Source organism: Tenrec ecaudatus, chromosome 17, assembly GCF_050624435.1.
Source record: "Tenrec ecaudatus isolate mTenEca1 chromosome 17, mTenEca1.hap1, whole genome shotgun sequence".
Classification (NCBI taxonomy): Eukaryota; Metazoa; Chordata; class Mammalia; order Afrosoricida; family Tenrecidae; genus Tenrec; species Tenrec ecaudatus.
In genome coordinates, this window is record NC_134546.1 from 36,075,872 (window position 1) to 36,088,833 (window position 12,962).

General features: G+C 41.7%; 1 protein-coding gene across 1 annotated transcript in view; it reads right to left on the reverse strand.

The window, feature by feature from the left end:
- The window catches only part of LRPPRC (leucine rich pentatricopeptide repeat containing), a 103,448-nt gene that overhangs the window by 20,611 nt on the left and 69,875 nt on the right, over positions 1-12,962 (reverse strand). Inside the window, exons 26-30 of the mRNA XM_075536158.1 lie at positions 12,533-12,601; positions 11,558-11,648; positions 6,052-6,194; positions 5,811-5,919; positions 682-808 (exon numbers count right to left, since the gene is read on the reverse strand). Coding sequence (XP_075392273.1) covers positions 682-808; positions 5,811-5,919; positions 6,052-6,194; positions 11,558-11,648; positions 12,533-12,601 — 539 coding nt within the window. The remainder of the gene's footprint in view (positions 1-681; positions 809-5,810; positions 5,920-6,051; positions 6,195-11,557; positions 11,649-12,532; positions 12,602-12,962) is intronic.

Here is a 12,962-nt window from a genome sequence, read left to right on the forward strand (position 1 = left end):
CACCCAGAGGCAGCCAATTGCAGGTACAAGTATGGAAATCCCAGGCTCCTGGCTCTAAGCCAGAGCAGCTGTGAAGGTGACTTTGATGTGTATCGAATAGATACAAACATATACATTACATATAATGTGGTGTTGGTTCAATGCCCAAATCACATAACATCTTCTTGTATAGACTGTCTGGTGGAATGTTAAGAAAGACACACCTGTAATATTGGCTCATGCTCCAGGAGGAAAATGGAGACCTCGGGATGGGAAGTCATCTCCCTGAGGTCACAGAATTTACAAGTGAGATTCAAGTTCAAAGTTCTTAGTCTAAGTCAAAGTCCTCCACACCTTCTTATCTGCTCTTTATCTACACCTCCACAAAAGGTTTAGAGCACGAGTTGCTTAACAAGAAACAGTATGATATAAAAGGTTACTTTCTGCAAGTGGACAACTTAAACAAGATGCCAAGGAATATAAAGCAAACAAAAGGTATTGTGCTGTGTAGGGTCAGGAAAGTGTATGTTTTTCATAGGTTTAAAAAACACCTCCTGAAATCGGCTATTTCATACAATTTTTATGGAAAAGGATAAAGAAAGAAGCAGGACATTGTAGAAGCACGCCATTAGAAATCCTAACAACCGCCAAGATATGTTAAAGTGAGAGGTATAGTAAGTGGACTAGAAATACAATACTTACGTAGCTTTCACTTGCATGGCTTGTGTGAAACTATCCTTCAACAAGAGTAGTTTTATAAGACTGTTGTAAAGTTCACTGGTAAATACAATATTTTGAGCTTGGGCTCTCAGGAAAATATTATATGCATCTACAGGGAAAAAAGAAGTGAAAAATAAGATTTTGATATGGTGAAGGAGGAACAATAAAACAAACCAAGGCTCCACATCAACATTTCCTTCTTTTTAAAAAAAACTCACCTAAAAATACAAAGAACACTCTATAAAGTCACACATATGAACTAAGCAAACAGATACTACCTTCTCCTTAAGACTTTCTAAGAAACAACTACTTAATTCAAAAAAGGTTTCCTTGCAAAATGATTTTTATGCCACTGAAAATGAGAAACAGCTCTTATAAATGTGTTTGTCAAAAGATGAAACCAGTTTCAAAATGAATCGAAAAATGTGTTAAAAGTCCAAATAAGCCAGAGGTATAATTTACATTGAGGGGAGCAAAAGACTCGTTTTAAAGCCCTCTTTAATCTATAAGTGGGTGGAGAGAATGGTTAGCATTTCAGCACAATAGCATTAAAGTGAATATAGCCTATAATTCTAAAATTAGGTGATCAAATTATTTGGCTACGACAGGACTTATATAAAAACATACAATTTTCAAATATACAGATATCTAACAAGTAAACTAAGCAACATTTGTTTGACTGATTAACAGTTTTATTTCACTCGTTCACAATAACTGTCAGTGAATGAAAAGATGTTACCCAAAGAGAAGTAACTCCACTTTTCAGTCACTTACTTTTCTGAAATAAAACTGTCTGGCTATAAACATCCAACTGAAACTACCAGCCGCTCTCTTGCGAGTGTAAACAAACCACAGCACAGAGGAGGCAGACTGAAGGATCACGCATGACCTCCTGGAAACACACAGCTTCATGTACGCAGAGACAGAACACAGGCAAGGAAAGAAAAGACAGTGATATGCAGAAACTAATTTAGGGGATTCTGTACAAGCAGAGATTGTTTGTGCCTGTACATGGAAGTCAGGGGAGGGCGGGGAGTTTAAACTAGTCCCTCAAACTGCAGTCGGAACCTCAAAAACATGTCCTTTTCAGTCACATTTGTGGAAGCAGACAGATACATACGAGCCTCTTATCTGAGAACAGACTGGGTGAGTGAAAGTGGTAGAGGGTATAAATTTTAAGCGAGCTGTTCTAAAGAACCATCTTGTTAGAAGCTAGTCTACCAAGTGCCTAGGACCAGATGTTTGCCTGAGAGGCACTGGCACAAAGCAGGCTGACAGAGAGGGGCTCCACCCATTCCTTATGATTTATGGATCAAAGCCCTGGCCTATTTCGTGTATTTTACTTTTCTGTGAAGGGAGCACATTTAAAAGTCTTACACGTCATTTGAGAACACGTACTAATCCATTACAAATTCAAAAGCAATGTTTCACTTGCTTGTTAAGTCACAGAGCATATCACTGGCGAAACAAAATAAACTGAGACACACAATAGGATAGTTTCAATAGAATGTATCATCCAGGATATGATACGCATTTTCCTTGTGAAGGGACAAAGACGGTAAGATGCAGTGTAATGATCACCTACTTTCTAACAAGCATGCATAATTTTTTAGTTTGGTAAATAAGGACATGAAGTATATTCCAGTATTTAAGATCTGCAAACAATCTAGAAAAACTTCCTAGTTGTTTTCTGAAAACATGGTTCTCACATCAAATTAGTGGGGCAGATTTTATTATTCCCCACTTGTTTTTTCAGTCACCACTGCCCTCTACCAAATCCACCCCCCCACCCCCCCGGCTTGTTCTGGTGTGAAAATCCCGGCCAGCAGATTCATTAAAGTGCTGGTGCAAGTATTTAATGTTCAAACATTCATGCTTTATTAAACATACACATCCTGATAGACACGCAGAAGGAACTAGAAATTAACAAGAGGAAATCAATGAGGTAACTATAAAGTGTCTACCAGTTGCACTGCTGTTGAGCAGGGTCGGACTCACAGTGAAGACTTCAAAGGTTGGTGGGAAGTGGAATCGAAAATAATGGAGAACTGCCCACAGGGTTTCTGAGGCTGCTGCTCCATCAGAGCAGGCAGTGGGCTCCAACTGCTGACTCTCACGAGTCGCCCAAGGCTTAGTTTCCCGAGCCAAACATTTCACCAGAAGATTTATAGAAAGGTGACAAAGATCATTAATTTCCTATTTGGTTTGAATCAAAACCAGTTACAATATTTGGGGGAAGAAAACGATTCCCACTCAAGCTATCCGCTCTGAAAAGTTATTAGATCACGAATTTCATGCACATGTGCTCAGGAAATCACCAATCGTATATGCTTTGGAATGTGATTACAGCAAGATTAAAGCTTCCATTTTAACTAATAAATTATATTAAATGATCTTTAAAATCTTCCTAAACAAACTACTGAGGCTGTTTAACTTGTAGAGAAATTTGAGGAAACTTGGTAATCTACAACGTCCTGTGTCTCGAGTCAACTGTGGCTCTTTCCTAGCGAATGTGGGGCTGAAGTAAAATGGAAGTAAAGGGTATCATTCAGATAATGATTTCATTTGTTTGTAAAAAAGAAATATGTGCTCTCTTCCCTCTCTCCCACCCCGAGTGTGGTGGTGCTGCGACTTCATGTCGTCTCATAAGACTTTCAGGATCAAGAGAATCCTGGCCAAGAAACAGAAGCAAAATCGGCCCATTCCCCAGTGGATTGGAATGAAAACCGGTAATAAAATCAGGTACAACTCCAAGAGAAGACATTGGAGAAGAACCAAGCTGGGTCTATAAGGAGCCCCCTGAAGGGTGGCACGCATGGCCGCATTTTCCCAGGCTCAAATCATGGATTAAGACTTTTGTCCCCACTCACTCACTCACTATGAACTCACTCATAATGAACTCACTCACTCACTCACTCACAATGAACTCGCTCACTCATTCACTCACAATGAACTCACTCGCTCACTCACTCACTACCTCACAATGAACTCTCACTCACTCACAATGAACTCGCTCGCTCACTCACTCACAATGAACTCACTCACAATGAACTCACTCACTCACTCTGAACTCACTTACTCACTCACTCACTATGAACTCTCACTCACTCACAATGAACTCACTCACTCTGAACTCATTAACTCACTCACTCACTCACTCACTCACTCTGAACTCACTCACTCACAAAAAATAAATAAATAAATAAATAAATAAAATTTAAAAAAAGACTTTTGTCCCCCATCTGATGACTTGAACTTCTATTGGCAAATAATCTGGTTTATTCCTTGTTTTTTTGCTTCCTAATCAAGTTTAACAATAAATAATGTAAGGCTGTTGGTGTGAAAAAAAAAAGAAATATGTATGGTCTCGGATAACTTTTAAATGTTTTGAGGGACAGGATTGGCTCTTCCACCTCAAGTTTGTCAACCCCTGGTCTCCAACACATTCTGTGCTGTGTCCCACCCCCGAACAGCACTGGACCCCTGTGCCTGATAGCATTCATGTGCAAGCCCATCACCTAATGTCAAATGTGCGAAAGACACTGCCCATTAGGTCCTTCGTAAAATTTCACAACCGTCACTCACATTCACAGGACTCAACTCCGAGAGGAAATATTTTCTCACTCTATGCCAGAAAAGCAGGCTGATGAGGACATTTACTTTGAAATTTGAAGCCAGACGTGGAATAAGAGGCAAGAAAGTTTGGATCTGTCTTGCAACTGTTTTGTAAGTTTGATTCCTAAAGGACAAGAATGTTCTGCGATGATTACCTGTTGAATGCAAAAACTATATCCCTTCTCTGGGTGTGTCTGATGCAGATCCGAGTATGCTTAAACTCAGGGAGGCCAGTTACACTAGGATCAACAAATAACCAACTACAAATAAGGATTCGTAACATCCCAAAGAACTTAGCACTGGGGGTCTCCTCTTGAGAAGCTGTACACTATGCAAATTTCTTTATAAATAAGCTTTCTGTGCTCATGGCCACACTCAAGGCATTAGAGAAGGTAAAACTGAAGGACAGACACTGGAACTACACTGGCTGTACAGTACGTGTAATGAGAGGGGTCACGGACTGAAAATTCAACCAAGCAAACTGACGCAGAATTTTATAAATAAAAGCAACCCTGAGCTACTGCAAAGTCTTCCAACTTAGCTCACTCCCACTGCACACATGTGTGTCACCAAGGCAGATTTTCAAGTTAAATCAGGTAATTATGAGGTTCTTCAGTTTTATAAGTTTCTAAAAGGATTCCTTTCTATTAGTTTAGCGTTCAAAGCTGCCAATGCTAAAATAAAAACGTATTTACTGCATTTATTTTCTTAATGGTTAAAATATCATAAAAACATACTTGAAATCCACATAAAAGCTGAGCGAATTAAAGATACTGGTAGCACTCTACAGAGAGAAATGAAAAAGGAGGGGTGAGAGTGAGAGGTGATGCGGGCAGAGTGTAAGAAGGTCTAGAATTCAGCAGGGGAGCTTCCATCACGTTTGAAGATGGTAAAGGATGTTAGAGCGATGGAAAGAGGGAAGGACATCCTTAGGAAGACTGTCTGGAGAAGCAGGGAAAGAGAGCAAGCTGCACTCTCAGTTTCTGCCGCCAATCGCGAGACGTTCGCTCTATCACGCCACTGCGAACGTGGTGGCTAAGGCCTTTCGATTTCAAATGTTACAATAAATGCCCAGACAAGTTTTGATGATGCCATTTTCAAACTATAATTTTGAGAGAAAAAACATGGATGTATGCCTCCTATCGCCTTATTGTGAAAATCTTGACTAGGTGGAAAATTACCCCAAATTGTTAACTATCATGACATTGTTCGAGATATGTCTTGGGCTTTGCTCTTGGTGGCTTAAGCATGTTAACATAAATTACAAACAGAAATGAATACTTAATTATGGATCCCACAATTTAGGGTATTTTTATTATAAGTCTTACCATTATTGCAAGAGGAATTCCTCAATAGTACATGCCTCTTATTCAGTATTTAAATTCTATCAACTCTAAAATGCCTTTGCTAATTGCCAACACAAAAGAAACAATGAATGCTCCCTCCAGGCCTCCCGCCTCACTTTGCTTCCAGATGGACCTGGTGCACCTGCATACCTTTCCAAAGGTTCCTTTGGCAGGCCATCAGGAGCTCTTTCTGGATCTTCGTTTCTACAGGTACAGGTGGTGAAGAAGTCAGGGGATGTTTTTCATCCTCATACCACAACTTAAAAACAAAATTATAATCGGTTAAACGTCAAATGGTCACTTACTGTGCTCCTTTCAGTAAAAATGGGGCTCAGCCTTGAAGTTATACTGAAAACACAACCCGTGAGGCGTTCAGTAAAACCCTAATTACCTCCGGCACATCAAATGGAACCTCCTGATTATTGGTTCTAAGAATTTCCGCCAATAATCTTAATGTCTTCTCACGAGGTATGATGTTTTCTTCTTGCATTTTATTCCAGACAGCATCAGCTTTTTGCCAGTCTCCGTTCATTTCTGTAAAATGTGATCAGGCAGGCAGGCATCAGGAGATACGAAATAGAATTCATGAGGACATTTAGGACTTTTTCTTATCTGACCACTAAAGAACGCATCATTACAAATGCTGTGTCCAGGAAACGGGTCAGGCTTATTCTGGACGACAGATGAGAAGGCTTTTTCTGAATACCTTTTTAAAAATCTTTGAAATTTACCCAGTAAAAACAAACAAACATCACCACCACTACCTCACTTCATGTGCTAAGTATTTAAAAAATGATGTTGATCTAGTAATCAGAAATTATACAAGTGTCTGAGAAACTGCCCCATGCTAAAACTGAAACCAGAAACAGGTGACGGTTAATTCAAAAATGTGTTAAAATCTCCACAAAAACACAGAAACATGTATATTATGCAGTGCACAGTTGAAGGTCTAAAATGATTGGAAGTATACAATATATAATTTTCTTCCAAAGTGACAAATCTATAAGCCCACTTGACTGAGTCAAGTGGAGAGGCCTGTCTCGGTCTCCTCTGCTGACTTGAATTTCTGTGATACCGTGTGACAGATTAGACCTTCTTGGGCTTCGTATTTCAACAGAATGATGCTATCAGACTACATAAGTGTTGACAGGGGACAAGCGTGTTGAAAAGGAACGAGGTAGCTTTGTTCACACTGAAAAAGCTCAGTTCCTTCTAAAAGGTAAATCAATCTTCAAAAATGGCAAGAACTTAAGAACCAAGACTTTACTTTTAATTATTCTAACATGGATGGGAGATCACGTCAGCTAGTTAACAAATTAATGTTTGCTTAGACAAAAAATTAGAAGATATGAAAAATGCCATAAGACTCTTAATTCAATAATTAAACACAAAGAACTATTGCTTTCAATGTTTCATACTTTAAAATTTGCAAATAAAGACCACCTTCATAGTGTAAGGTCGAGCAGTAGGAAGTTTATTTTCAAGCACAAATGCTCAGGAAACTCAGTAAGTGTGGTCCTCGGCATCCTAGAGGGAATTACCGCAACACGAACACAAAGGTACCTTCCAGGGCTTTCCTGATAAAACTGAAAAGCCATGTCTCCTAGAAGTACAGATCTCAAGGAACGAAAACCAAACCCTCCTGCAGAAACCTGCTAGAGAAGACCGAAGAAAATGGTGATGAGCCAGAATCCCCCACCCTCCACCGACTGTAGCGTAAATGTGCTAGAAAGAGGCCCAGCTGGTTCAAACCAGCCTATCGCTCACAGTGATTTTGCACATGCAGTGAAACATGTAATCAGTTTCAAAACAAAACTAAGATGTCTTTTCCTTCATTAAAATGTCTATGTAAGTAACACCCCCTCCCCCCGTTTGATGAATATATAAAAATACCTTGGGAAAAAACCCAAATCTAATAATGTTTATTCTACAACTACCAGAGACTACTGTGGGAAGAAACAGTTAAGGGGGGTCTCCAAGAGCTGGCTTCCAATGGTGCCGCCGCGTATTTCCAGAGCACTAAGCTATGCCCGTGCCTCACTTACCAACATGGCGGGCTCGGCAAACGCGGTGCTGAGGAAGAGGAGGGAGAGGAGGAGTGGACAACTACAGGCAGAGGTGGCCCAGGGCCTGGCACTTTGGAATTACAGTCTTCCGGCATTGTGGTGCGCACAAACTCGGGGCCAGGTGGCTGGACTAGAGGCAAAGTTGGTGGTGCCGAGACTCGGGCAGTCAGAGAAGTTGGGGGTTGAGATGGAGGGTGGGGGGTTGCTCATGCTCCTACAAACAACTGCAGCATCCCCACAGGTCAGAGGGCCCAACAAAATGGGTGATGAGCTGCTGATCTTGGATGGCTGGGAACCCGTGCGTGAGACTGGCAGCTGGTAGGCAGAGGGACTCAGCCGCCTGGGCTTCGAAGAGGAGGAAGGGGTGGCTGGCCGAATCACCCCCAGTCCCTTTCCCCACCCCTGCATCCTCCCAAACTCCTCCAGCCACTCTCGGGTCCTTCCGGGAAGAACTCCTTCAGAGGCCCCTCGGCCAGCTCCTTCACAAGAAGCGCTGCCAGTGTGGCCTCAGCAGGAAGGCTGAACCCGGCCCGCGGTCGGTCTCCTGGAGACCTGCCGGCCGAGGGTGGCTGTGCACACTGGACGCTGGGCTCGGGCGGAAACCAGGTTACTGTCAAAATACTTGGGCGGGCCATTTGAAAAAATCCCTGGCCTTAAATATGACGTGTTAGGTCGCATGAGAGTTAGTAAGTGAGGAGGTATATCCCAAAAAGTAAAGACGAGGTGGGTGGTCTACAATCCCATCCCTTCTGGCTGAAAAGACCTAAAAGGATACTTTTCTTCTTTTTCAAAAAGTACAGTTTTAAAAGAATTTTTTTAAAATTACATTTGTCCTTTGGGAGGGCGAAGATACTACAAAGATGTACCTACTAAAATGTATGAGCGACTTGTAAGAAGGAAAGGTTTTAAATATATATATATATATATATATATATATATATATATATAAGAGTGATTATAAATACTATTGAAAACCCAATTATCTATTTATCTGGCTACTTACGGGGGAAAAAAACTTCTTGGAATTATTGTACCTGGACCATGAAGCACGCAACAAAATAATCAAAACATCGGTATGTCAACACCTGCAACTGAGTATGAAACCTCACAAAGGTGCGGAAAAGCACATCTTTCATGAGCTTTTGAGGCTTCAGCTTCTTCCTGAGACAACAAATATCACACGTTGTTGTTGCAAGAGTCAAACAGCCACTGACCGAGGCCAGGCCAGGAGAGGAAGCGCTGGCTCCAGAATCACATCACTAGCCTAGAACCCACGGGTCCCTCTTTCAAGAGTGAGGGGGCTGGACCACATGACCCTGCAGAACTCTTCATCTGGAAAAGCACAGAGTAGTCACATTACTGGCGAATTTTACAAGAGGCGAGCGCAGCTGTGTGCCACATTGTCCGCCTCTGAGACCAGGTGTGACAGCTGCCCCTGCCCCTCCGGGCTGCTGCGATCTGCGGGAAAGCAGCAGCAGCCCTGGTGGAACATTGGCGAGCTGCTCGGCCGCTAGCCGAAAGGCAGGCGGTTTGAACACTCGTCACTTGGTGAGAGAAAGACACAGCGCTGAGAGCTTCTGTGGAGACAGCAGCCTGGAAGGCGCTAGGGGCCAGAGTTGCCCACGTAGTGACCCTATAGGACAGAGTTGGCATCCACTTAACAGCCAGGTGACAGATGAAGATTTCTAATCCACAGCTTTCACGATCAAACTGGTAGTTCTAATATATTACTGATCCAGTGAGGCACCCCCCCCCAGCTTCCCACCCGTGGCCTCCGAACAGCACTGCCTTCTAAAATGAGGCCTCCATCAGAGCGGTGCAACGTGAGCCTGGCTCAGCCGCTAAGTCCACAAACCAAGGGACGAACTGCCTAAGTTGTGCCAAATGGCTTATGGGAAAATGTAAACAGGGTCCGTCCCACAGGACCATCAGAGCACCCAAAATAATGACCGCAACAAGGTGAAATGCGATCCTTTAAAAAAAAATCACCCAACAGTTTAAGGTGCGCCAAGGGCACTGGTCCATTACGTTAAAACTGGGAGTCAAACCAAGGAATCATCTTTTCTTTCCTTGATTTCATACTACTAAGTACAATAAGGAACATCTCAGACCACTGTCACACCTACAGCTGAGTACAGCGTGTGGCCCTAAACATAGAGACAGGATTGAAAGGACGACCAGCCGACAACCAGGGACAAGTTACCTGGTGGGAGGACGGGATGTGGTGGAAGAAAAACAACAGCACTTCACGCCCAGCTCTGTATCTGACTGTGTGAGAGCCCCAGGATGTACAGTTAATGTGTCTGATCATGTTTTTAAAGGGAAGAATGCAACAGATGAGCTGAAACAAAATGTGTATCAACTGCTGAATGTAAAACTAATGATCTGCCCTGTAAACTTCCCACTAGTTCACAATCCAGAGTTTTTAAAAATTCTAATCCTTTCCTGACAATTTCCCTTAAAGACATCTCACTTGTTTCACACAGGAAGCATCTGGAAGCTTCCCATCCCTTTAAAAGAAAAGTGAAAGAACGACGCTGCGGAGAAGGGCTGCACAACTTGAAGTTTGTGATCAAGGTCATGCTGTGTGCTTGGTGGTTTATTTCCACAATAACGAAGCACGTAAACATGAAATATTCTTCAAAATGAGCAAAAAAGGGGAGCATTCTTAGCTCTCAAACACGTTATTTTAAAACGAACTAATTTAAGAACTGAATTCCTAAAATACATGGCTCTTAATTCTATACATTCAATACCAACTCAGCAATGTGTATGCCAGACTGTACTCACCATTCAAGCCAAAGTTTCAAGAATAAAGTCATTAAGTATGCACTTCACTGTAACTATCAATTGATATGTACATTCTAAATAAAGTACATCTTAGGCCTAAAGCACTCACCACGACATATGATAAAGCTATTAATAAATACAAGTTCAAAAAGACAAGTGAGTCATCTTGTTCACTGCTGTCTCTTGGAGGAAGGCAAACGTGCCCTGAGAAAGAGAGCAGTAAGTAGCTCTAGGTAAAAGGCCTGCAAAGGGCAAGGGTCAGGCTGTTGGCTGTTTTAAGAGTCAGCTCCCCTCGGACTCAACTACCCTAAAAATGACTATGAATTGTGGAGGTGAGAACACCAAGCAAACTGGTGTCAACTTAACTAAAATGATGTTTGACAAGAGATCAAAAGTTTTAGAAATGTCATTTTGAAGGCTCAAGACAAATACTAGAAAGTCGGCCCCGAGTAAGTGAGTTTAGACAGAGATGTACGATGGACGGTTGCTTTTTGGGAATGTGAAAAACTGAAAACTACTCAGTATCCAGCAATAAGAGACTGGATGAGTAAATTCTAGTACACACATTTATTATACATCAATGAGGCAATTATAGGTGATAAAATGTAAAAAAAAACCAAAATAGATCAAGTCAAACGATTGCACTACATTCACATTTTTCTACAAAAACAAGTGTTCAGCAATGTATTTGTTAATGGATGTTCACTTGTCTGGAAACTGAAGTTTGCTCATGAATATAGTGATGATTGTTCATAGAAATGATGAATACATCTATTTCCAGATTTAAATAAAAAGGACTAGTATCTCCAAAAGTTCTTTTTGAAATCTTTGTTAAGATGTTTCTTTTAGCTTCCCATTACTGGAGAGAAGAGTCAGAAATTATGAAGACTGTCCAATGTCTAGTGATACAATATAACAAACTTCAGTAAGGCTTCCCGTCCCACCCTGCTGATTGCAGAAGCTTCTACAAAGCCCATCACACCGCTTTCTTACCACTGCCTTCAACAGAGTAAAACAAAGCATGAGAAATGGGTCACTTACTATAGAGTTTTAACAGATTGTAGTAGAGATGGTCTCTATCACATTCAAACAGTTTCTGCGTCAGTTCCACTAATTTTTCCAGGGTTTCAACCTAAAAAATAAGATCAACAGATGGCTTTAGATCATGTAAAGAATACACTTTATAGCCGGCAAATCGCAGTTGAATGTCTTTCATAACAGGTTTGCTCAAGGTGAAAGCGGTTTCTAGCTTCACTAAGTTAGAAGGCTGAAGTGTCCAGTGTTGCTGAGAAGGCCACACGAACAACTAACACAGAACCAATCCAGTGAGTTGAGTGCCCCTCCATGAAGGTGCACTCTGGTGAATACAACGATATCTGGGGGCAGACAGGGTGGGGAGAACTCAACGAAGGAAAACACTCCTACATCTAAAAGCTGCACTGGAACACCACATCTGACCGCACTTCGCTTGATTACTGCAGAGAGTTTTCCCTCCCAATGGAAGGCTTGTGGCAACACTGCATCGAGCAGGTCTGGGCACCATTTTCCTCAACACGCTCACTTTGTGTCTCTATGCCACATTTTGGTGATTCTTACCACACTTCAAACTTTTCCATAATGCATGCTTCATAGAGCACAGTATAGTGTAAATATAACTTTTACATTCAACGAGAGACAAAAAGAAGTATGTGGCTTGCTGCATTGTGATAAGGAATTTCTTGTGGTGTCTGGAACTGAACCTGCAATGTCTCTGAGCCGGTATGCCTCCTCCCAGCAGCTCTCACTCGGCAGGACACGGATGGGTACTTGCCTAAGCGGAAATAACTCTGCTCCAGACAGTAACATCTTCCAGGGTCCAAGTTAAATTTTTCAGAAATCCTATCATCCCTCAGGAGCAAGATCTAAGCTACTGGCTACCAGGAAAACCATTCAGGGTAACCCTGCTCCCAGAGTGCTGTATATAGCTTTTGAATCCCCCCAAACACTCATGGAAAATGTCAGAAATTAAACACAAACCTGATTGCTTGTAATGCACCTCTCGGAGAACCACTGAAGTCTTGTAGGGCGAGCTCGAATGCCTGGCGTCTGTAAGACACAATCACCATAATGCGCTCACACTGAGTCTCTTAGCTAAATGCCAATTCCCCTCAGACAGTGACTTCTCTAACGAACTCGATGCCTCCTTCCTAAATATGTACACTATAATAGAAACCTATCACTGAGTCCCACAGTTATCACAGACCTTTAATTAGGATTAGAACAGAGCATGAAACACAAGCTATGTCTAACTTATAAAAGAAGTTATTTCAAACTGCTGCTTTACTGGTCAATGTTCTATGAATCCTTAATTAAGAAAACTACAAGGAAAAAAAAGAAGAAAACTACAAGGAGGCTTCAAAATTTTATGGAAAACGAATTAAAAGACATTAGAATTCTCCCATGTACT